General features: G+C 38.9%; 1 protein-coding gene and 2 long non-coding RNA genes across 3 annotated transcripts; 1 reads left to right on the top strand and 2 right to left on the bottom strand.

The window, feature by feature from the left end:
• Positions 1–2,024, bottom strand: LOC123515550. The gene is made up of 3 exons (XM_045274283.1): positions 1,782–2,024; positions 1,342–1,500; positions 1–1,246 (listed from the first exon to the last, which is right to left on the bottom strand). Exons 1-3 carry the CDS (start codon positions 1,978–1,980, stop codon positions 573–575), a joined length of 1,032 nt encoding a protein of 343 aa, XP_045130218.1. The 5' UTR covers positions 1,981–2,024; the 3' UTR covers positions 1–572.
• A 7,851-nt stretch (positions 2,025–9,875) lies between these two features.
• LOC123515601 lies at positions 9,876–23,340 on the top strand. The gene is made up of 3 exons (XR_006677913.1): positions 9,876–10,156; positions 13,212–13,329; positions 21,575–23,340. It is a non-coding gene; the product is annotated as an uncharacterized LOC123515601 (long non-coding RNA).
• Positions 23,341–23,457: 117 nt separating this feature from the next.
• LOC123515602 lies at positions 23,458–25,296 on the bottom strand. Its single transcript, XR_006677914.1, has 3 exons — positions 25,199–25,296; positions 24,058–24,204; positions 23,458–23,918 (listed from the first exon to the last, which is right to left on the bottom strand). It is a non-coding gene; the product is annotated as an uncharacterized LOC123515602 (long non-coding RNA).
• Between the last annotated feature and the right edge of the window lie 1,095 nt (positions 25,297–26,391).

Below are 26,391 nucleotides of genomic sequence, written 5' to 3'. Positions count from 1 at the left end.
GTTAAGAAGCAAAGGATTTAAATATAACCTTCATTAGTTTCTTTTTATGTTGTTACGAGAAAATGTTCATTTACGAGGCAGCGAAGATGTTCTCTGGAAACAGACTAAGGAGATGATACGCATTTAAAGTGTTTATCAATATATTGCATCACACAAGTGGAGATCCCTTTATTACTGAGAAATCAAAACAGAAAGCATAACACTCATCGCTTCATATTCCTCTAAACATATCTCTCTCTCTCTCTCTCTACACACACACACACACACACACACACACACACACACACACACACACACACACACACACACTGAAGTACACAGTACACAAATATATAGCATCAACTCTATATTAGATCACACATCTATAGAGAAATACTTTAATTTTCATTGCATCACACAACAGGAACAACACTTTAATCAGACTATGTAGTACAATATACACAAACATTTAGCATTAACTACATATTAGATTACACATCTAGAGAAATACTTTAATTCCCATTAGTTCACACATTAGTACCAAAAGCTTGCAGAGTTAGTCGCTGATCCGTTGTGTTGCTTCAGTCCTCGCCTTAGGAGTTTTCGTCCTCACACTGGGCACACTTCACCCACATATTGATGTGCAGGATTGGGACACTGTCATAACTCTGGTTACCGGTGAGCCAAGCAAAGCCTCGATGCAATACCGTACCGTTGTAGAGTTCTCGCTGCTTTTCCACTGACTCTGTCGTGTGGGAGATGCACGTTTCGTTGGGTGTGTAGAAAGGACGACAGTTGCTGTCGGGGAAATGACGCAGTGGCCGATTAGAGAAAGGCGCCTGCCACCAGTTCCCGGCCCCTTCATCTGCAGTCAGGTTGCCCACACTAAGTCCAATGGATTCTTTATAGACAAATGAGTTGAAAAACGAGCTGAGTTCTCGCTTGTCTGCATAGACGAGGATGAGATGCAGCACCAGCGCTTCTTGTGGGGTGGACCTCGTTTTATTTACATCATTCCCCCACCAGCGATGCCAGTTGCCTTTACAATGTATTCTGAAAGTCGTTATAAAGTCATTCGTGAAGATATAAGTGGAGTTCTCGGTCTTGTTCTTCCTCGTCCAGCAGGTAGCGGCGCACTGCTCGCACCGATCACCCCAGCAGTTAGGTCGCCCGCACTCGTCGCAGCTGTTGTATGTCAGGAAACAGGAAGCGTAGCAGGTGGGCGGATAGGGCGTGGAACCATCAAACCTCTCGTAGTAAAAGTGATCTGTCAGGAAGGAAGGAAGGAAGGCGATCAGTGAGCGCCAGCGATGGTACAGTGTGCTGAAGGGCAGTCATAGTGAGTGCCTCATCAAGACTCACCTTCACTCTCGTGCATGAACCTTTTCTTTAAGTAGCAGCGGTCCATTGTAGACAGATAACAAAGGCCTTGGCTGGGATGTACCACAAAGGAAGTGCAGGAGTCACTTGCCAGGCATTTTTTGGTGCACTGCAGGATGAGGTGGGGTCCCAGAGGGCCTCCTGATAACACACAGTTATAGCAGTAGCAGTGTAGTAGTAGTAGTAGTAGTAGTAGTAGTAGTAGTAGTAGTAGTAGTAGTAGTAGTAGTGGTAGTAGTAGTCGTAGTAGTAGTAGTAGTAGTAGTAGTAGTAGTAGTAGTAGTAGTAGTAGTAGTAGTAGCAGTCAGCAGCAGTAGTAGTAGTAGTAGTAGTAGTAGTAGTAGTAGTAGTAGTAGTAGTAGTAGCAGTAGTAGCATACTTTCAGTATGGACTCATTTCATGCAGACGGAAGTGACACCTACCTTTGGCCAGCTTAAAAGAGCTGATGAGATATTCGGTGATAGCACTCTTGGGAGACACGTGGCGGTACTCAGGCCCAGACATGGCGTAGTTGACAGTGGCAGCGGCGGCGGCGACCATAACCGCCGCCATGATCCCCTGTACACAATCAATCCTCCCGGACAGAGCTTTGGAAAGGGCTGCAACTTTAGAGGGAGCCATGATGCTGAACAGCGCAGACAGCCACTTCTGTTGGTGAGTGTTGTGTTAATGAATAGTGTGTGTGTGTGTGTGTGTGTGTGTGTGTGTGTGTGTGTGTGTATGTGTGTGTGTGTGTGTGTGTGTGTGTGTGTTATACTTCTCATTATCTCATTTACCGTATATTTCCATCTGTATTGGTTGTTATTGTTGTTGTTAAGGATGAATATTGTGGTTTTAGCAATAGTCGTAATAATTATGTTACTATTATTATTATCATTATTATTATCATTATTATTATTATTATTAACAACAATGATAATAATAATAATAATAATAATAATAATAATAATAATAATAATAATGATAATGATAATGATAGTACTATTACTAATAATAAAAATAATAGCAATGATGATAATGATAATAATAATAATAACAATAATAATAATTATAATGATAATAGTAATAATAATAATAATAATAATAATAATAATAATAATAATAATAACAATAATGATAACAATAATAATAATAATAATAATAATAATAATAATGATAATAATAATAATAATAATAATAATAATACGGCTGTTTCTGCTGCAGCAGCATGCGCTGTTATTAATAATACCATAAGATCATGCATTATACAATCTCTCTCTCTCTCTCTCTCTCTCTCTCTCTCTCTCTCTCTCTCTCTCTCTCTCTCTCTCTCTCTTTCTGTTTGTCTGTCTTTCTGTCTGTCTGTCTGTCTGTCTGTCTGTCTGTCTGTCTCTCTCTCTCTCTCTCTCTCTCTCTCTCTCTCTCTCTCTCTCTCTCTCTCTCTCTCTCTCTCTCTCTCTCTGGCTCTGCTGGCTCTTACCGGTACTTGAGTCACGGTCCGTCAGCGTCATGAAGACAACTGAGACCTGCTTGGCGTTGCCTTCTTATATATTCCACCTTTACTCTAGCCTTCCATTTCCCTGCTGTGCGTGTGTGTGTGTGTGTTTTTTTTTTTTTATGCAAAAGGGGAAGCCAGCCAAAAGCAACAAAAAAAATTTAAAGGCGCAGTTGAATGCTAGTTCCCTTATAGATCGAAATAGAATTAGCCAAAAGTCTACGACAAATCTCTTGAAACCTTCCTCTTAAAAGGTGTCAAGTTGTAGGAAGATGGAAATACAGAAGCAGGCAGGGAGTTCCAGATTTTACCAGAGAAAGATATAAATGATCGAGAGTACTGATTAACTCTTGCATTAAAGAGTTGGACAGAATAGGGATGAGAGGAGCGAGGCTGCAGGAGGGGAAGCAAGATCAGAAGAACAGTTAGCTTGAAAACAACGATAAAAGCTAGCAAGGGATGCAACATTTCCGCGGTGAGAAAGAGGCTGAAGACAGTCAGCCAGAGTAGGAGAGTTGATGAGACGAAAATAAAACTGTGTGAATGGAATACCACCAAACATGCGAAGAGTACTCCATATAAGGACGATAAGGCCCTCGTACAGAGTTAGCAGTTAGAGGGGAGACGCTTCAGAATGCCTAACTTCATAGAAACTGTTTTAGCAAGAGATGAAATGTGAAGTTTCCAGTTTAGATTATGAGTAAAGAACAGACCGAAGATATTCAGTGTAGAAGAAGGGGACAGTTGAATGTCATTGAAAAGGAGGAGATAGTTGTCTGGAAGGTTGTGTCGAGTTGATAGATGGAGGAATTGAGTTTTGAGGCATTGAAAACTACCAAGTTTTCTCTGCCCCAATCAGAAATCTTAGAAAGATCATAAGTCAGGCGTTCTTTGGCGTCCCTGCGTGATCTGTTGACTTCCTAAAGGATTGGTCGTCTCTGAAAGGATGATGTAGGGTGGTATCATCAACGTAGGAGTTGATAGGGCAAGAAGTTTGGTTAAGGTCATTAATGAATAATGGAATAATAGTGTGTGTGTGTGTGTGTGTGTGTGTGTGTGTAATAATTCACCTCGGTCACCTGCTGGTCACCCAGCCAGTCTTCCCCATTACGGAGCGAGCTCAGAGCTCATAGACCGATCTTCGGGTAGGACTGAGACCACAACACACTCCACACACCAGGAAAGCGAGGCCACAACCCCTCGAGTTACATCCCGTACCTATTTACTGCTAGGTGAACAGGGGCAACACATTAAGAGGCTTACCCATTTGCCTCGCCGCGCCGGGATTCGAACCCGGCCCTCTCGATTGTGAGTCGAGCGTGCTAACCACTACACTACGCGGTGTGTGTGTGTGTGTGTGTGTGTGTGTGTGTGTGTGTGTGAGAGAGAGAGAGAGAGAGAGAGAGAGAGAGAGGAATAAAGGAAGCCCTGTTCAGCCCGGAGGTTATTACATTATAATATTTGTAGATTTTTAGTCCCCAGTATTGTGTATGATTTAACTTCTTCCATTGAGAAGTATCATTGAGTTCCCTTTAGTTTCACATGACTTCATTCTGAAACACTTCCGCCCTCACTCTCTACATTTCAATATCTCTCGATGAAGTGATATTGCTTTTAAAGAGTCTGTTTAGAGCTCCAGGGACAGATTAACTAGGTTGCTAGATGATTAAGAGGAGAAGCAGTCTTGAGAACCTGGTTTGTTACTTCTCTGGGTTCTGAAAATACGTCATGGTGAGACAGTAAAGTGTTTGTAAATCCATCTGCACAAGACGTGACGAATACGAGTATCCGTAGCGTTGTATTTGGGCACCTGTTTACAACACTGATCAGCTGTAGGGCTCTCTCTCTCTCTCTCTCTCTCTCTCTCTCTCTCTCTCTCTCTCTCTCTCTCTCTCTCCTATCAATACTTCTTTGTTTAACAGTTCGTAGGTAGTACTGTATCTGTCTCGCTTGACGCGCTCTGGTATGTTCTTTAGAATTTCCTGCGCAGTGTGGAATGCAGTACAGCTAGTAAGTAATACTCAACATGGTCGTTAGTATGATTTCCTCGCCTACAGTCCACTTATCCCCTCATTAGAACAATTATGAACGATTTGCTTCCAAGTAGGTCTAATTAAGCAGGAGGAAAAGCAGGAACAGGAAAGGCAAAGAAAGTGCTACACATTTACCATGAATAAAGCATCCTAAAATTTGCCTCGTCGAGCGCTTGCAAGCAATGACAGCCGTGACTCCTGCAAAGATTGGCCAATTTCATGTTGTTGAAGGAAGAGGCAGGATTTTCTAGTTTTAGAGGATTTTTCAACTGTAAGACTGATAGCTGCAATATCTGACTGACTGATATTCAGTGAAGGATAGATGGGATAGCATCCGATAGGTGAATGTTAATCTCTCTCTCTCTCTCTCTCTCTCTCTCTCTCTCTCTCTCTCTCTCTCTCTCTCTCTCTCTCTCTCGTTTTATTTCGTCAATCACACTACGGCGCCAGTCAGAGAAAAGGTTTTGCTTACTAGTTCATACAGAATGCCTGATGACACACACACACACACACACACACACGCCCGGTAGCTCAGTGGTTAGAGCGCTGGCTTCACAAGCCAGAGGACCGGGGTTCGATTCCCCGGCTGGGTGGAGGTATTTGGGTGTGTCTCCTTTGACGTGTAGCCCCTGTTCACCTAGCAGTGAGTAGGTACGGGATGTAAATCGAGGAGTTGTGACCTTGTTGTCCCGGTGTGTGGTGTGTGCCTGGTCTCAGGCCTATCCGAAGATCGGAAATAATGAGCTCTGAGCTCGTTCCGTAGGGAAACGTCTGGCTGTCTCGTCAGAGACTGCAGCAGATCAAAACAGTGAAACACACACACACACACACACATATCACAGTTTATTTGTCAATCCGAAAGAAATTAATTCATGCCATTTTCAAATGCCACCGTTATGAATATTGCACTGCTACGTAAAGTTGTACGATTTAATACATCTTCATACTTCCCCCTCCCCCCTCTCTCTCTCTCTCTCTCTCTCTCTCTCTCTCTCTCTCTCTCTCTCTCTCTCAGCTAAGCAAAAATTTACAAGCCTAAATATCTCACTGTGTGTCTTCTCATCAGTGTGTAACATCATAATTATGCTTTAGCGTTAAGACTGAGTTGGGTGTGTTTTGGTGCCTTGGGGTGGGGGCACGGCCCCTTGAAGGGGGCCCTGATGGGGGCCGTGGTGGGGGCAGGTTGACTGACGGGCGCGGGCTGCACTGTGACGGGGGAGGTCTGAGATATGGATGGTTAAATGCAAGGGTGAGGTGGACTGGTCGAGCTACGGCAAGGCAAGGGTCATAGGAGTATAGGAAGAGGTTTTGAAGTTGTCTTTCATGGGTTAGGTTGGCAGTTTTAACTTTTATTACTATATTACCATTATATTTCTCTCTCTCTCTCTCTCTCTCTCTCTCTCTCTCTCTCTCTCTCTCTCTCTCTCTCTCTCTCTCATAGTTGTCCCTCCTTACAAATGTTTTAAGGCTAAGAGAATAAACGAATTAACTCAAATGCCCCTCTTTACATTCACATTATCCACCTTTTCAGGCAAACATCGCTAGCCAGTCAGCTGAGTCACGGCCCCCTGAAGAGACGGCCGCTCCAGTGGGGGTAGACGACGTCAAAAAAGTAGGTAGGGGGGGGACACTAGCTCGCGGTCAAGGCCTAAGTATACCTGGGTGTGTGAGGTCCAACCCTGAATTTCTTTCCTTTCTCGTCCTCCTCCCATACGCTCTGTCTTTGTTGCCATTCTATTTATCTAATTATATATTTAGAGAATAATACTGTAGGTGTAAGAATTTTTTGTACTAATAGTTACTTACACACAACTGCATAAAAGAAAGTCTCTCTCTCTCTCTCTCTCTCTCTCTCTCTCTCTCTCTCTCTCTCTCTGATAATAATAATAATAATAATAATAATAATAATAATAATAATAATAATACAACTGCGGGCCATAAGACGGCAGAACTTCATTCCTACAAAGCACAGCAGAGTAACTGTTTTAATTTTCTTCTCTGTATTCTAGTATTTCCTGTTTTCTATATATTTCTATGTATTTCTTCTATGTTTTCTATGGGGAAAACTGTCTTCTTTCTCTATTTCCAATGGGAAAAACTGTATTTCTTCTGTCTTCTATGAGTAACACTATTTCTTCTTTATATTCTATTGGGAAAACTAGATTTTCTCTAATATATATATATATATATATATATATATATATATATATATATATATATATATATATATATATATATATATATATATATATATATATATATATATATATATATACACTAGAAGAAATCTAGCTTCCCTGATAGAATATAGAGAAGAAATAGTGTTACTCATAGAAGACAGAGAAGAAATACAGTTTTCCCCATTGAAGATAGAGAAAGAAGACATTTTTCCTCATAGAAAACATAGAAGAAATATATAGAAAGCAGAGGAAATACTAGAATACAGAGAAGAAAATTAAAACAGTTACTTACTCTGATGTGCTTTGTAGGAATGAAGTTCTGCCGTCTTATGGCCCGCACCCATTTCTCCAATTCTTCATTGTGTTGTGGGAAGGAAAAGACGCTCACTTTCGGACCGTTTGGATAATTTCCATTGCACTTTGGAACACAACACATGTATGGCATTGTAAGCACCTAAAAAGTTCACAGCAATAATATCCTGAAGCTTGTTTTCTGCCTTAACATTCGCTGAGCGCAGTGCCGACAGAGCGTGACCTCTCTCTACAGCTGCCTTTTCATCACACTACTTTGACCAGTTACATAAATATAAATAATAGGACAACAAAGGGCCACCAGGGCCCACCCAGGCCATCCTGTACCAGTCGCACAGCGACCTCGTCATCAGTACCCAAAGATACACTTACAAGTACACAACACACCATATACCAACTCTAAACATTTGGCCCATTAACAGGGCCAAGTCCTGCAGCGAAATCCTCTACAATTTGTGGTCCCCACACATGGGGACCATGTCTTATTTAACTATAGTAAACTTCCCACTAAAACCATCATGCAGCGCCACACACAATTACAAATCTAACAAATTTAAGTGCTTATCTAATCTGTTTTTAAACATTGTCAAACTAGTGCTATTTACAACCGTCTCTGGCAATGCATTCCAGAAGTCTACCACTCTATGACTAAAGAAATATTTTCTTATATCTAACCTGCAGCCTTGCTTTCTAATCTTCCTGCCATGATTTCTAGTCCTATTTCCTTCCTCTAAGGTAAAGAAAGATCTCACATCTATGTAGTTTGTATCTGAGAACATTTTAAATAACTCTATCATATCCCCTCTTATACATCTCCTCTCAAATGAAAACATGTTTAATTCCTTTAATCTATCTCTATACTCCAGGCGCTTTAATGCTGGTATCATCCTAGTTGCTCTTCTCTGAACTGCTTCTAACATGTTGATATCCTGCCTATAGTGGGGTGACCAGGCCTGTATGCAATACTCTAAATGGGGCCTAACATTATATAAGCTACGCACCACTTCCTTACTTTTATAACTAACATTTCTATTTATAAAACCCAGGATCCTATTTGCCCTATTTCTTGCTTCTAAACATTGCTTTGAAAATTTCATAGTCCTGTCTATCACTACTCCTAAATCCTTTCCTTCCTCTACTGCCTCTAGCCAACATCCCTCCATCTCATAGTTAAAGTTTGTGTTGTCTTTACCTAAATGCATAACCTGACACTTATCAGAATTAAACTCCATCTGCCACCTGTCTGCCCATGCTATCAGCCTGTCCAGGTCTCGTTGTATTCTGTAATTGTCCTTTTCACCCTGTACTGCACATGCTATCTTAGTATCATCTGCAAACTTTGATACTTTGCTACTAATTCCTATATCTAAATCGTTAATGTACACCAAGAAAAGAAGAGGTCCTAGCACTGATCCTTGGGGTACCCCACTAACCACTTCCTTCCACTCAGACATTGCCCCATTTAATACTACTCTCTGTTTCCTATCAGAAAGCCATTCACTAATCCAATCAACTAACCTACCCCCTATCCCATGTAGTCTCAATTTGTACACTAGCCTCCTATGCGGTACCTTATCAAACGCCTTGCTAAAATCTAGATATATAACATCTATGCTATTTCCATCATCTAACTCCTTGGTAATATATTCTAAGATATCGAGCAAATTTGTAAGACAGGACCTCCCTGATCTAAAGCCATGTTGGGTATCTCTAATTAATCTATTCTCATTTAAATGCTCCCAAATACTACCCTTAATGATTTTCTCTAGTATCTTACATACTATACTAGTTAAACTGATCGGTCTATAATTATTCGCATCATCCTTCCTACCTTTTTAAATATTGGAGTAACATTAGCTAACTTCCAGTCCTGAGGTATCTCAGCAAACCTAAGTGATCTTTCAAAGATTAACTTAAGTGCTTCAGAAATACTGTCTACACCCTCCCTAAGTACTCTGGCATGTAGCTCATCAGGACCACTGGCTTTCCTATCGTCTAGTTCAAGAATAAATTTCCTAATAATTCCCGGTTTTATATCAATATTTTCTAAAGCTCTTAAACTACTCGTCGCACTGTTTGTAACAGGATTTCCTATTCTTTCCTAGTAAATACTGAAGAAAATTGTTCATTCAATAATTCTACTATGTCTTCATTTTGATCCACTACTACACCATCTTTTCTGAGTGGTCCAATCCTATCCTTATTTCTTTTATCACTGACCTTGTAATAACTATATATATTTTTGGGATCTTTACTCCCAGCTCTAGCTAGTTTTATCTCTGCCTGCCTTTTACTTTTTTTTATAACCTTACTCAAATCATCCCTGACCTGTCTGTACCTAATCAAATCTACATCTTCCCCACTTTTCTGCAACTCTCTGTATGCCCTCTTCTTCTCTCTGATCTGGCTACCTATCTCATGAGTCCACCATAATGGCTTCCTGTTTCTCTGCCTTATATCTTTGTAAGGGATACACTGCATCAGTTGACCTGACGCGCCACCCCATTGTCCCCTCTATGGATGCGTCCGTCTCTTCAGGGGCCGTGGCTGAGTCCGTCACCGTGACGTCATCCCAGTTGTCACGTGACAAGCCATCAGATGGAGACTTCATGTAGCGGTGAAGGAAAAGTGGAAGAAATGTGTGTACTTTGTTCTTTATCGGGAAAGCAGTGTAATGTGGGCGTGTTGTGGTGCCCACTGCCTGGGCGTGGACGTGGAATCCTTGGTGTGTTTGGTGACGGGTTTGGGTGGCGCAGCGAGGAAGGGCGGCAAAAATACAGGAGGATGAAGTCTGGAAGGTGAGCTAAGCAGTGAACAGAAAGATTGCACATAGCAGCGGTGGCGACGGTGTGAATAGTTTTAACATGATGTGTCTTAGCGTGAAAACTGTGTGAGCTGGCTGTGTTTGGGTGCCATGGGCTGGTTGCCACACAACACTTACTGACATTGCTAATGTTACTCCAATATTTAATAAAGGTAGGAAGGATGATGCGAATAATTATAGACCGATCAGTTTAACTAGTATAGTATGTAAGATACTAGAGAAAATCATTAAGGGTAGTATTTGGGAGCATTTAAATGAGAATAGATTAATTAGAGATACCCAACATGGCTTTAGATCAGGGAGGTCCTGTCTTACAAATTTGCTCGATATCTTAGAATATATTACCAAGGAGTTAGATGATGGAAATAGCATAGATGTTATATATCTAGATTTTAGCAAGGCGTTTGATAAGGTACCGCATAGGAGGCTAGTGTACAAATTGAGACTACATGGGATAGGGGTAGGTTAGTTGATTGGATTAGTGAATGGCTTTCTGATAGGAAACAGAGAGTAGTATTAAATGGGGCAATGTCTGAGTGGAAGGAAGTGGTTAGTGGGTACCCCAAGGATCAGTGCTAGGACCTCTTCTTTTCTTGGTGTACATTAACGATTTAGATATAGGAATTAGTAGCAAAGTATCAAAGTTTGCAGATGATACTAAGATAGCATGTGCAGTACAGGGTGAAAAGGACAATTACAGAATACAACGAGACCTGGACAGGCTGATAGCATGGGCAGACAGGTGGCAGATGGAGTTTAATTCTGATAAGTGTCAGGTTATGCATTTAGGTAAAGACAACACAAACTTTAACTATGAGATGGAGGGATGTTGGCTAGAGGCAGTAGAGGAAGGAAAGGATTTAGGAGTAGTGATAGACAGGACTATGAAATTTTCAAAGCAATGTTTAGAAGCAAGAAATAGGGCAAATAGGATCCTGGGTTTTATAAATAGAAATGTTAGTTATAAAAGTAAGGAAGTGGTGCGTAGCTTATATAATGTTAGGCCCCATTTAGAGTATTGCATACAGGCCTGGTCACCCCACTATAGGCAGGATATCAACATGTTAGAAGCAGTTCAGAGAAGAGCAACTAGGATGATACCAGCATTAAAGCGCCTGGAGTATAGAGATAGATTAAAGGAATTAAACATGTTTTCATTTGAGAGATGTATAAGAGGGGATATGATAGAGTTATTTAAAATGTTCTCAGATACAAACTATATAGATGTGAGATCTTTCTTTACCTTAGAGGAAGGAAATAGGACTAGAAATCATGGCAGGAAGATTAGAAAGCAAGGCTGCAGGTTAGATATAAGAAAATATTTCTTTAGTCATAGAGTGGTAGACTTCTGGAATGCATTGCCAGAGACGGTTGTAAATAGCACTAGTTTGACAATGTTTAAAACAGATTAGATAAGCACTTAAATTTATTAGATTTATAATTATGTATAGCACTGCATGATAGTTTTTATAAGAAATTTACTATAGTTAAATAAGACATGATCCCCATGTATGGGGACCACAAATTGTAGAGGATTTCGCTGCAGGACTTAGCCCTGTTAATGGGCCAAATATTTAGAATTAGTATATAATGTATTGTGTACTTGTAAGTGTATCTTTAAGTACTGATGACGAGGTCGCTGTGCGACTGGTACAGGATAACCTAGATGGGCCCTGGTGGCCCTTTGTTATCCTATTATTTATGTTATGTTATGTTATATGTTATAACATTAAACTCCATGTTCCCCTCAGCGACCATCGAATTATCGTGATTAACTCCTGATTCAGAGCCTTGCAGTCATTTGTCGCGCACGTGATAAGGAACATGTATTTACCTTTTCATGTTTTTCATTACAAACATTTCCTTTTAACATTTGATTCTCTGGGACACGACCTACAGTATATGTATAAACAAATCTGCGGTCACATTTTTTTATTTGGGCCTTATCAGATTTTTGACACTTTTAAAATTGTCTCAATTGAAAAGAAAGGTAAAACAGTAACTAGTTTTTTTTTTTTCTTATGTTATCTGTCTTATGCTGCCTCAGGATTAACTCTCCTACAGCTACTATTTATCATATCTTTACAGACTCCCAGATGTTTATACACTGTACTGGCTAAAAATTGCACAATCTACTCTTTTTAATTGTTTTCCTTTTTTGAGTGTGCATAGAAATGTTTTCTGATGTGCCTTCCATGCTGTGTAATGTTGCAGTGTTAAGGTTGGTTAATTTCTAAACTATGGATTTAGAGTATTGCATACAGGCCTGGTCACCCCATTATAGGCAGGATATCAACATGCTAGAAACAGTTCAGAGAAGAGCAACTAGGATGATACCAGCATTAAAGTGCCTGGAGTATAGAGATAGATTAAAGGAATTAAACATGTTTTCATTAGAGAGATGTATAAGAGGGGATATGATAGAGTTATTTAAAATGTTCTCAGATACAAACTACATAGATGTGAGATCTTTCTTTACCTTAGAGGAGGGAAGTAGGACTAGAAATCATGGCAGGAAGATTAGAAAGCAAGGCTGCAGGTTAGATATAAGAAAATATTTCTTTAGTCATAGGGTGGTAGACTTCTGGAATGCATTGCCAGAGAGGGTTGTAAATAGCACTAGTTTGACAATGTTTAAAAACAGATTAGACAAGCACTTAAATTTATTAGATTTATAATTATGTATAGCGCTGCATGATAGTTTTTATAAGAAATTTACTATAGTTAAACAAGACATGATCCCCATGTATGGGGATCACAGATTGTAGAGGAATTCGCTGCAGGACTTAGCCCTGTTAATGGGCCAAATATTTAGAATCAGTATATAATGTATTGTGTACTTGTAAGTGTATCTTTAAGTACTGATGACGAGGTCGCTGTGCAATTGATACAGGATAACCTAGATGGGCCTTGGTGGCCCTTTGTTATCCTATTATTTATGTTATGTTATGTTATGTTATGTTATGTTATGGATTGAGTCAAACACATTCATAAAGCAGCAGGAGTATTGATGTATTGTTTGCCCACAGGTGGTAACGTGGAGACCAAGCGTAAGAAACCTTGTGAGACTTCCATAAGTGGAGCACCTCACCACACCTCAACGGAGCCTTGTGAGCCAAGACAGTAGCTGCAGGACGCAACACTCTGGTGAATACTGTCTTTTGTTGGTACAGATGGGAATTATCTATCCAAAAATTTTAACATATTTAATTGTCTTGACATTATAATATGTCCTGGCAAGCATAACATTAAGAAAAGAGTGTTGTGATTGTGTATGTTGAAGAGGAATTCATTAACTGAAGGAGTCGTGGCTACCTGTGTCATGACTATATTTGATCTTCCTAGCTTCTCTAGTCCCACAATTACTGAACCCCTATCTAACACATCACAATACTCTTCTTTGTCTCTTCTGTTGAGTTTGTTGAGACCCATTATAATGTTAGGAATATCATAATAATATCATTACCAATTTAAAAAAAAAAGAAAAAAATATCTATAACAGCATTTCTTAAGCTGAAGTACTTGCACCCCCAGGGGACTGAAATTGATTTTACAGGGGTGCTAGGAATGCTAAATACATGGCAGTAAAATATCAGCATTCCTAACTCGGAGTGACCACTATTGTACAGATATATATATATATATATATATATATATATATATATATATATATATATATATATATATATATATATATATATATATATATATATATATATATATATATATATATATATATATATATATATATATATATATATATATATATATATATATATATATATATATATATATATATATATATATATATATATATATATATATATATATATATATATATATATATATATATATATATATATATATATATATATATATATATATATATATATATATATATATATATATATATATGTGTGTGTGTGTGTGTGTGTGTGTGTGTGTGTGTGTGTGTGTGTGTGTGTGTGTATTTACCTAATTGTATTTACCTAATTGTAACATACGGAAAAGAGCTATGCTCGTACTGTCCCGTCTCCATATCTACTAATGTCCAGCTTTTCTTAAAATCATGAATATTCCTTGCGTTGACCACTTCCACGTCTAAACTATTCCATGCTTCCACCCTTCTATGAGGAAGCTATATTTTTCACATCTCTCCTATAAGTGGCCATTTTAGTTTTTCCCATGCCCTCTCGACATTCTTTCATTCCACATACACAGATCTTCCCTATCCATTTTTTCCATGCCAATCATCACTCTGTATATTGCTATCAGGTCTCCCCTTTCTCTTCTGTTTTCCAGGGTCGGAAGTTGCATTCTGTTCAGTCTGTCTTCATAAGTCAAATCTCTTAAGTCAGGCACCATTTTTGTTGCAGCCCTCTGTACTTTCTCTAGTTTCCTTATGTGTTTCTTTAAGTTCGGAGCCCACTGTATTGTTGCATATTCAAGCCTTGGTCTTATCATTGCAGTAATTATTTTCTTCATCATTTCTTCATCTAAATATCGAACGCCACTCTTATGTTCCTCAATAAGTTCAATACTTCTCCAATTATTTTGTTTATATGTCTCTCTGGCGATAGGTCATTGGTAATTGTCACCCCAAGGTCTTTTTCTTCATGACTGGTTTTATGTCTTCATTTCCTATCTTGTACATACTCCTGATTCTTCTTTCACTCTTGCCAAACTCTAATTTCTTGCATTTTGTCGTGTTGAACTCCATTTGCCATGTACAGCTCCATTTCCATATTCTGTCCAAGTCTTCCTGGAGTAGTTCGCAATCTTTGTCACATCTCACTTTTCTTAACAATTTTGCATCGTCTGCAAATAGGCTCACATAACTGGACACCCCATCCACCATGTCATTTATGTAGACTGCAAACATTACTGGTGCCAACACTGATCCCTGTGGAACTCCACTCTCCACCAAGCCCCATTCTGATGGTCTGTCCTTAATTATTGTTCTCATTTCTCTTCCTACCAAAAGTCTTCCATCCATTTTAGTAAACTGCCATGCACTCCTCCTACCATTTCAAGTTTCCAGATCAGTCTCCGGTGTGGTACCTTATCAAAGGCCTTTTTTAAATCCAGATATATTCCATCAGCCCAACCATCTCTTTCCTGTATTACATCTATCACCCTCGAATAGTAACATATCAGGTTTGTCGTGCATGAACGCCCTTTTCTAAAACCAAATTGACACTCACAAAGTATGTCATTTTCTCCAAGAAGTCTGTCCATCTATTCTTCACCACCCTCTCACACATCTTAGCTACCACACTTGTAAGTGACACTGGTCTATAGTTCAATGGGTCTCTCTTGTTACCTGATTTATAAATTGGGACAATGTTAGCTCTTTTCCAGTCTTGGGGCACTACACCTTCCCTTAATGAGGCATCAATTACTTCACAAACTTTTTCTGCCAGTTGCTCCCTGCATTCTCTTAAAATCCATCCTGATACCCCATCAGGTCCCACAGCTTTTCTCACTTCTAAACTCCCCATCATATTCTTGATCTCCTCCACAGTTACTTGAAACTCCTTCATAATCCCTTTCTGTTCCATTACCAGTGGTTTGTCAAAAGCAGTCTCCTTTGTGAATACCTTCCGAAAGCATCCATTCATAGCCTCTGCCATTTCCTGGGATCCTCACTGCATACTCCATTTACTTCTAAACTTTCAATACTTTCTCTATTTTTGATGTTGTTGTTCACATGTCTGTAAAAAGCCTTGGTTGGTCTTTACATTTATCAATTATATCCTTTTCTTGTTTCTTTCTTTCTTCTCTTCTAATCAACACATATTCATTTCTTGCTCTTTTGTAACTTTCCCACTGCTTAATCCGTCTTTTCCTTCTCCACCTCTTCCATGCATCCTCTTTTCTTGTTCTAGCCTTTTCACATCTATCGTTAAACCAGTCCTGCTTTCCAACTTCTCTATGTTGTCTTATTGGTACAAATTTTTCTCACCTTCTTTGTATATTTTTATAAATTCCTTCCACTTTTCATTTGCTCCTTAGCACTCTTGAATTTCATCCAATTTGTCTCTTGAAAGAATTTCTTTAGGTTTCCAAAATCTGTCTTGGCATAATTCCATCTTCCCACTTTATATTCTTCATTTCTTCTAGATTTCTCTTCATCTATCACCTTGAACTCCAAAACTGCATGATCACTCTTTGCTAAAGGGCACTCCACCCTCATCTCCTCAATGACCATTGGCTCTGTACTAAAGACCAAGTCCAGTCTGTGTGTGTGTGTGTGTGTGTGTGTGTGTGTGTGTGTGTGTGTGTGTGTGTCTAACTAGTTGTATTTACCTAGTTGTAGCATACAGGAAAAAGAGGTATGCTCGTGCTGTCCCGTCTCCATATCTATGCAAATCCAACATTTCTTTGAACTTATTGATTTTCCTTGCTTCAGCGACTCTCTTATCTGAACTGTTCCACATCTCTACACATCTTTGTGGAAAGCTGAACTTCTTGATATCTCTCCTGCAGTTGTCTTTTCTTAATTTCTTTCCATGTCCTCTTGTATCACTGTTGTCCCCGATTAGTAAGTCTTCTCTGTCTCATTTTTCCAGTCCATTCATCGCTCTGTACACTGCTATTGGATCTCTTCTTTCCCTTCTCTGTAGTAAAGTTGTAAGATCTAGTATTCGTAGCCTTTCTTCATATGACCGTTCACTTAAACTTGGGGGAAGCTTTGTTGCTGCCCTCTGTATTCTCTCTAGTTTCCTTACGTGTTTCTTTTTGTTCAGTGACCATAATGTAGCTGCATATTCTAATTTTGGGCGTATTAGAGTCGTTAACAGTTATTTTTATCATATCTTCATCTATGTAAGTGGATACTACCTTTATATTTCTCAAAAGTTCATAGGCATTTCCTTTAATTCTATTTATATGCTTTTCTGGTGACAAGTTATCCACATTGGTTACTCCTAGGTCTTTTTCTTCAGACTTCTTAATTTCTTCATTCCCCATTGAGTAAACTCCTTTCAGCCTTCTTTTTCTCTTTTCAAATTCTAATACACTGCACTTTTTGTTATTAAATTTAATTTTCCATGTGAGTGACCATTCCGCAATCCACAATATTCCACAAATTTCTTTTCTATTCACCCTCCTCATTAATTTAGCATCATCTGCAAACACATTGATGTAACTGTGTTTATTTTTGGGTATATTGTTCATATATACTGCAAACATTATTATTGCTAATGCTGACCCCTGTGGAATTCCATTTAAGACTCTTCGAGGCCGATTTTTTATCTTTTGTAATTGTTCTCATTTCTCTGTCTTTTAGAAAGTCAGCCATCCATTTCAGAAGACCTCCCTTTAGTCCTTGATTTTGTTCAAGTTTACACAGTAACCTTTTATGCAGGAGCTTGTCAAATGCCTTATTTAGATCTAAGTCCACCCATCCTTCACGTTCTTGCACTATGTCAACCATTCTTGGGTAGAAGCTTATTAAATTTGTGACACTTGATCTTCCTATTCTGAATCCGTACTGACTATCTGTCAACATACCTTTCTCCTCCAGATATTCTACCCATTTCTTCTTAATTGCGTATACTTTCACATATTTCTACTAGTTATTACACTTGTCAATGACACTGGTCTGTAGTTTAATGGTCTGTAGTTTAATGGATCCTCCATATTTCTCCCTTTGAATACAGGTACAGTATCTGCTCTTTTCCAATCTGTTGGTATTTTACCCTCTGTTAGGGAACTTCTAATGATGTTGTGGACTTTATCTGCTAACTGGTGACTGCATTTCTTTACAATCCAGTTTCCTTTAATCTTGTTCTTTCATTATTTTACCTTACTTCTTCTACTGACTCTGGGGTTTGACATTGGAAGTTGCTTTTTCTGGTAAAGACTGACTTGAAGCAGTTGTTCATTACTCCTGCCATATCTTCTAGGTCTTCATATGTTTCATTATTGTATGTTAGTTTGCTTATATCTCCTTTGTTTTTCAGCTTGCCATTTACATATCTGTAAAACAATTTTGGCTGGTCCTTACAATTATCCACTATATCCTTCTCTTAGTTCTTCTGTTCCATTCTTTGAATCATGACGTACACGTTTCTTTTCCGGGCATAGTCTAACCAATGATTTGGTCTTCTATTTCTTCTCCTTCTAGTCCAGGTTTTTCTCTCTTTCCATCCTTGCTAACTCACATCTGTTAAACCACTCCTTGTGTCTAGGCTTATCTGTTTTCTTGATTGGCACATGTTTCATTATTCCTTCATTATACTTCTCCATTAAGATATTCCATTTGTCTTCAGTTTTTTCCAATATGTAAAATTCAGTCCTGTCTACCTGTTCAAAGTATTTCTTTAATTCAGCAAAATTTGTTTTACCGTAGTTGTACCTTCTATTTTTATAGGCTGTGTGTGTGTGTGTGTGTGTGTGTGTGTGTGTGTGTGTGTGTGTGTGTGTGTGTGTGTGTGTGTGTGTGTGTGTGTGTATTTACCTATTTACCTATTTGTGATTACAGGGCCTGAGCCGTAGCTCTCTATGTCCTGTCTCTTTGTCCACACTTGTCCAATTTTTCCTTCATTTGACTGACACTCGCCGCACACACCACATTCACGCTTAGTTTGTTCCATGCATCAATGCTCCGATATGGGAAGCTATACTTCTTGATGTCGCTCATGCAGGAATCTTTCAGTATTTTCTTTGGGTGTCCTCTTAGGTAATTAGTGGATGCCATTGTGATCAGATTCTCCCTATCCAATATGTCCACTCCATGTACTATTTTGAACATTGTTATCATATCCCCTCTGACTCTTCTTTCTTCCAACCTGCTTAATTCCAGCCTATTTAACCTCTCCTCATACGATACCTCCTTAAAGTCTGGTATCATTCTTGTTGCTAACCTCTGTACTCTTTCCAGTTTCTTGACATGTTTCTTCATGTATGGTGACCAAATTACTGATGCATATTCCAACTGTGGCCTAATCAGGGTGGTCAGTATTTTCTTTATCATGTTCCCATCTAGGTAATTAAATGCCCATCCTATACTTTGGAGCATGCTATACGTTTTTCCAAATATTCTATTAATGTGCTTTTCTGGAGACAGATTACTCTGTACAGTCACTCCCAAGTCTTTTTCTTCACTGACTTCAATTACAGTCTTCCCTCTCAGCTGGTAGTCTTTATATGGTCTATATTTACTTCTACCCATTCTCATTACACAGCTTTTGTTGGTATTGAATTCCATTTGCCACGTCCTGCTCCATTCATATATTTTGTCCAAGTCCTTCTGCAGTATATTACAGTCATGCATATTCCTCACTCTCCTCATAATCTTTGCATCATCTGCAAACATATTCATATAACTTCTCACTCCCTCTGGCATGTCATTTATATAGATCAGGAACATGATGGGACCAAGCACCGAACCTTGGGAACTCCACTGGTTACCTTCCTCCACTCTGACTTCACTCCCTTCACTACCGTCCTCATTTCTCTACCTGTCAAATAATTTCTCATCCACTCCGTCAGATTTCCCCTTATTCCTCCGATACTACTTAACTTCCACATCAATCTGTTATGTGGTACTTTATCAAATGCTTTTTTTAAGTCTAGGTATACACAATCAACCCATCCATCCCTCTCTTGTAAAATATCGACCACTCTTGAGTAGAAACATAGCAAATTTGATACACACGATTTCCCTTTTCTAAAGCCAAACTGTTTCTCACTTAGTATTTCTTTGTTTTCCAGGAACTCACACCACTTGCTTTTGATCACTTCTTCACATATCTTACACATAATGCTGGTCAAAGAAACAGGTCTATAATTCAATGGTTCCATGCAACATCCACTTTTGTAAATTGGTACTACATTTGCCCTTTTCCATTCTACTGGCACCTGTCCCGTGTTGATAGATGTTCTTGTTAAATCTAAAATTGGATCTAGCAACTGCTCTTGACATTCTTTTAACATTCTTCCAGACACACCATCTGGTCCCATTGCCTTGTTAACATCTAATTGACTCAAAACTTTTGCAATGTCACTCTTTGTTACTATAATTTCTTGCATCCATCTTGTCACAGGTAACATCCGTCGATTGAATTGTGTTTCTTCTGTGAATACTTTGCAGAAATTCTCATTCAATTTTTCAACAATGACACTTGTATCTTCATATATATAATCTCCAACCTTTAATTTATCAACTGTTTCTTTTTTCTTTAATTTACCATTAATGAATTTATAAAACATTTTGGGATCTCTTGTGTGTGTGTGTGTATACTTTACCTAGCTATTATATATATATATATATATATATATATATATATATATATATATATATATATATATATATATATATATATATATATATATATATATATATATATATATATATATATATATATATATATATATATATATATATATATATATATATATATATATATATATATATATATACACACACACACACACACACACACACACACACACACACACACACACACACACACACACACACACACACACACACACACACACACACACACACACACTCTGTCTCGTCAGAGACTGCAGCAGATCAAACAGTGAAACACACACCCACTATTCACACATCCACTATTCACAGTAATGGACACCCCATCACCTTGAAGTGTCTGTTGTCATGAGGTACCACTGTATATCTATTCATAAACTTCAATCTCATTTTCAACTGTGTCAACTCATTTAACATGGTGATGAAAAGTACTGAGTTAATCTTGTAGTACTTTATTTTATCCTTGTAGTAACATGATGTTAGCCAAAATTATGGGGTGCTGGACTGCTGACACCTCACAACAAGGGTGCTGAAGTCAGAAAAGGTTAAGAAATGCTGATTTAGAATAATGATAAGAAAATGCCGGCCATCAGCATGGACAACCTGTCCCAGATCTCCATGTTAGAGACCTGGAAGTTTGCCCTTGGCTACCCACTCTTCCTCACCCTCCTGGCTGGATTGTAATTCATTGTCAGTGGCTCTGTTTGTCTTTATCCAACCTTTAACATTCCCTGTTAGTCATTCTCTGTCCTTGTTTATTCTTTGATTCTCCATACAAACCTTTCCCTATCCAGCCTTTAAGAGCTTGTAAATCACCCTCTGTACCTACTTAACTCTATCCAGCCTTAAACTTTCCTGTCAATCCTCCCTCCCTGTTTAAGATTTAATTCGCCATACAAGTCTTTACTTTTCCCTATCTAGCCTTTAAGGGTTTAAGTCACCCTCTATGTTCCTGTTTTTCTCTATACAACCTTTAACTTTCCCTGTTGTTCTTCCCTCCCTGTTTAGGATTTAATTCTCCATATAAGTCTTTCTCTTTCTCCTCCTCCTCTACTCTTAGTCTCCTTCTGAGGCACTTGTTGACCTGTTTTTTTTCATTTCTTGCAGACTTTTGGAAGTCCGGCAGCACACACATTCAGAGATACCTGTGGCAAGTGCAAGACAGAAAAGAATGATGAGGATGGAGGATGCTATTACATTCACAGCATAATTGATTCAAGATTTATTTCTTAATGAAAAGTGTTAGTTGTGGTCACAGTTTTAACATTAGAATTGTATGTCATCATATTCAGATTTCATGACTTGTCATTGTAGTCACCTCTGTGTGCATTAAGTAATTCAGTTTCTTGTACATGTTTATGAAATTTGTGATTTAGAAATGCCACCTATAAAAGACCTTACATTGTTAGGATTTATTGAAAGTTCTTAGCTTGTCATTTGTTTATCACCAACATCTAATTCAGTCAGTTTGTCATTCTACAAGTCATGCAATTTGTCCTTTTTTTTTTTTTTTTTATGGCATCAGCTCAAAGCCTGGATATCAATCCCTTACTACCTGAGCCATCTCTCCAAGCACACACACATCCATTTCAGTGTGTTCGCTACAGTCTGTTCCAAGTCTTTTACTTTATGCTTAGTGGCCCAAGCTGCACAAATATAAAGCATTACACTTCCCACAGAGTTCACAGTCATAATTGCAAGGTGTTTGTTCAGCAGTAGTAGTCAGATGTGGTGATTATTCCTTTAAGTAATTGGTTTTATATTAATTTTTTAGACATTTTAGACTGGGAATGTTTAGATTGAATATCTAGCCTGCCAAACTTTCTAGAACTGGTGTTATAATTACTGTGTTCTGCAGAGATTTAAGACTACAGAACTGAGGTTATATTTTAAGGATAATTTTAATGTTTTTGATGACCATGTAAGGAACACACAAGGGACAACATGCTGGTTGCTCATTGAATTATTATTTTCTACAAAGTTGAAAATTTACGTAGACTTTTGGAAAAATTATATAATTATTTAAATAGAAAAGTAAGTCCAAGGAAGTAGTATTTGTTTAGAAAATAATGTAAATCCCAGTAAGTTGTGAAAATTATGTAAGTAGTATTTATGCAGAAAATAAGCTAAGTATGTACCTGTAAAAATTATACAATAATTTGTCCTTGTGAAAATGTAGAAACTGTATGTACTAAGTTAATTTGTCCTTGTGAAAATGTAGAAACTGTACTAAGTGTCTTTGAAAAATTTCATAGACTTTTCAGACAATGTAAGTTGTGAAAATTGCCCTGAAAAATTCTGTATACTTTTCAGACAATGTAAAATAAATTAGTTGAATAAAAGTGAAGGGAGACACACTCATTTAATTTTAGCTTAAATGTATATCTACCTGGTCTCCGGAGACTCTTCCGAGTATTTTCGACTTAGTACAGTTTTTGAGGCAATTTTGAGACCCTTTACCGGGTTTTTTTTAGGCAAAATTCAGTTTTCAAGCAATTTTTAGGCAGTTTAGATTTTTTTTCCAGTTTTTTTTTTTTTTTTTCCAGTTTTTTTAGCTTTCATTAACAACAGATCTTAAGCTACAATTTTTAAGCAATTTTTATATCTACCAGTTTACAATTTTTAAGCAATTTTTATATCTACCAGTTTATTTTAGGATATTCTTCATTCAGGCTTTGCAAACTTGGTTTCTTTCAGTTTCCCATTTCATAGGTTAATTTGAGTTCCTGTTTTGCACTTCCGAAGCTACCATTTTTGTATGAATGGTTTCGGATCTGTATGAAAGCTTGTAAATAAAGGACCATTACCGAAATGTGCGGTTTGGTTTTGGATCTGTATGAAAGCTTTTATTAAATAAATGACCATTACCGAAATGTGCAGTTTGTCACCTAAGCGTTACTGAGGGATTCTTCATTTTTTTTTCCTAAAAGTATCTCTTAAGAACACCAATTATTATCCATTACAGCTTTTCTCTAAAGAACACAACTTCCTAATTAAAATAATTTATTGAGTACGGTCACCATTAGTAGATTCACAGGACGAGAAGGGAATGGCATGGCAACATTAGATACAAAGTGGCAGGATGGCGTGTAGTTATGGGTGGGAATTTCTTTCCCTGGCATGCACTGAAAGAACACATGATGCAGTCTCCTCCGTCCCTTGATGGTAGCAAGTGTTAGCAAGCCGTACGTTGTGGTGCGGGGGAGGGAGGGGGCAGACTATTTCCAGGATGGCAGCAAGCAGGGCAGTCTCTTACTCTCCCCCTCCCTGGATGGCGTTGTGTTGGCAAGACTGGATGGCATCACGTGTCGGCAAGGTAGTGGAGATACGAGGCAGACGTCTCCCCTCCTTCCTCAGATGAAGCGAGGCAGAAGATGACTCATCTCCCACTCCAACATGCACCGCTTCTTGCAGCAGGAGGAAAGTTGTCCTACACTGGTAGTGATAGCACCTGAAACCGTAAAATAAAAAGTCCATTACACCTCAAGTATTAAGACCCATTGTCCTGAATGTACAAGTGCGTCATGCACTACACGAGTGCCGTGAGCAGCTATAGCTGTACAGCAGTCACAGGGCCTCATAAAACGTACCTACAAGCGGAGGGAGAGCGAGGCAGCTCAGAATTCTTCAGCATGTCCTACTATTGTCATGAAATTTACCCTTGTACACGTGTTCGCCACATTGTGTACCAGGGACAAGGCACAGTGGTTTGGTTCTTCCTCCAGTAGTGGCAGCACCTAAAACAGTAAAGGTTACCTCCATTAAACTCGTTAAATCAATAGAAAAAGGTTTTACCCTGAATGTGCACGTGCCCCCTGTCATGGATATACTTACGAGTATTTTGAATAGCTGTAGTTATACAGCAGCTACAGGACCCCCTTTACTTACAAATGGAGTGCGGGTTCCTGCTCAGGTGGGGTGGCTGCCATTCATGGCCGAGGAGCGAGAATAAGAGCAGCTACAGGACCCCCTTTACTTACAAATGGAGTGCGGGTTCCTGCTCAGGTAGGGTGGCTGCCATTCATGGCCGAGGAACGAGAATGAGAAGAATGAGACGTTGAATGCAAAACCTGATGACTTCCAAGTCTACTACAGTCACTCACGCCGACACACAAGACCCATTGACAACATTCCCACTAGTACTCATGAAGGTACTTGCCGCTTACCTTGAAGACACTACTTCTATAAACTGTAGTACGAAAGTATGGCAATGCATCGCGAGATTCAACTATCCCCCATAACTGCTTGACACCATTAACTCGCATCTGCAGTAGGTTGCTGCTTACTTGCTGGTGAGAGAATGTTGCTATCGACGTCAGACACTTAGCTTTTTCTCGCTTCCCAAAACTTGCAGTTTACGTTGCCACAGCGGAGTCACGCCTATGTCCACCTTCGTTACGGCTACCGGCATTATAGCCAAGCAGACGCAGGCCGCAGTCACAAACGAAGTAGTTCAGGACTTTGCCTGTGAAGCACCGCTGCCTTGTGAGGCGGCCTCATGCCAAGCCGCGTCAATGGCGTCTCAAGCCCTACTTTATTAAGGGCAATCGTCGTTTCGTGCCCGATACCAACCTGCACTTACCACGTCTCAACGACACACAGCTTACAAAACTATAATTTTCCCGTACAACTCATATCACCAATTGGTTGTCCGACTTCTTGTATTCGTGCATCAAACGTAAATTGAAGAAACTATTTACACTTCACTGATCCGACATAGTGTCTAAATACCTTGCAAGACGTAGAACCAGCAGGTACAGAACCTCCTTCCAAAAACACACAAGAGTGGAGAACCGAGACTGCTTTCTGTTAGCGTAGCTGCAAACAATGAGCCGCTGCTGTCCTCTTTCCTATAAACTTCGCCTCGCCTCATGAAGCCATGAAGCAGTCTCACTCACTTTATTACCCCCTGCCCCCCAACAATTATAACAGCAATGATCTATATCATTGAGTGGTAGAGGGGTTATAACAAATGGTATCCCAGCAAACATACTACGTAAACATTACGTCTTGAAAAGGTTGCTAATTGGTAACGATAAGGAAAGTTCATAATATGTAAGTCAATAATGTGTTAACTCCCAATATGCCTGTTGTATTTAGGTAATGTTTGGTTACGTCTGTACAATACGCTTTTTAAACGTAATGAAGACATTAGGCAAAGCGAGTTACATATCACTAATACAACACGTAGCGGTGTTACTTCTTAATTACGTAGTTAAAATGTGTACCACACAGTCATTTAATTTCGTGAAATAACGACCGTGGTGTAATCAGCTGCACGTCCGCGGAACGCAGGCGGTGCCTCCTCTCCCTAACTCCAATACGGCGCAGTGAGTTGGAGTCGCAGTTTCAATTCTGCTTAGGGGAGAGTTAGGAGGATGTGAAAAAAACAAATAGATAAATAAAAAAAATAAATAGATAAATAAAAAAAAAAAAAAAAACAAGAGGCGAACGTAGTGCAACGAGTAGCACTTTCGACAAATGAAAAATCCGAGTTCCACTCCCGAGCGGTGTCAACAGGTGGTTACCAGTGAAGAGGTTATTATTGTATGATATTCAGGTAAATTTTCTACGTAATTGTCACTTCACTTAAACTTTAACGCAAGAAACATTGCATAAAAAGTAATGCTACGTAATAGCAAGGTTGTGGTAATGTGCCCACTGACGGTATATAGTTTTAACATGCAAAAACCGCAAGTATTTTCCTTAAAGGTGGTGGGACATTGTAAAAAAAAAGAGGTAGTACAAAGGTTGTAAGGACGTACAAATGATCCACTAACGTTGCAAAAAGATTATGTTACGTAGTGAAGTACGTAAGTAGTTAGGACGCATCTGGGAATCCACCGAAATACTCACTAATATAACTACGTACTTCACTACGTTAAAGTTCCAAACGAGATACTTTTATACCATTTAATGATACC

Source organism: Portunus trituberculatus, chromosome 39 (genome assembly GCF_017591435.1).
Source record: "Portunus trituberculatus isolate SZX2019 chromosome 39, ASM1759143v1, whole genome shotgun sequence".
Lineage (NCBI taxonomy): Eukaryota > Metazoa > Arthropoda > Malacostraca > Decapoda > Portunidae > Portunus > Portunus trituberculatus.
The sequence above is the reverse complement of the archived record's forward strand: the minus strand, read 5'-3'. Positions and strand labels throughout refer to the sequence as shown.

Excerpts from the sequence above, each read along its gene's own strand:
- LOC123515550 (XM_045274283.1), bottom strand. The coding sequence starts at position 1,980 with ATGGCTCCCTCTAAAGTTGCAGCCCTTTCCAAAGCTCTGTCCGGGAGG. Across the intron at positions 1,501-1,781 it reads CTCTTTTAAGCTGGCCAAAG|GAGGCCCTCTGGGACCCCAC; the intron begins GTAGGTGTCACT and ends GTGTGTTATCAG. Across the intron at positions 1,247-1,341 it reads GTTCATGCACGAGAGTGAAG|ATCACTTTTACTACGAGAGG; the intron begins GTGAGTCTTGAT and ends CCTTCCTGACAG.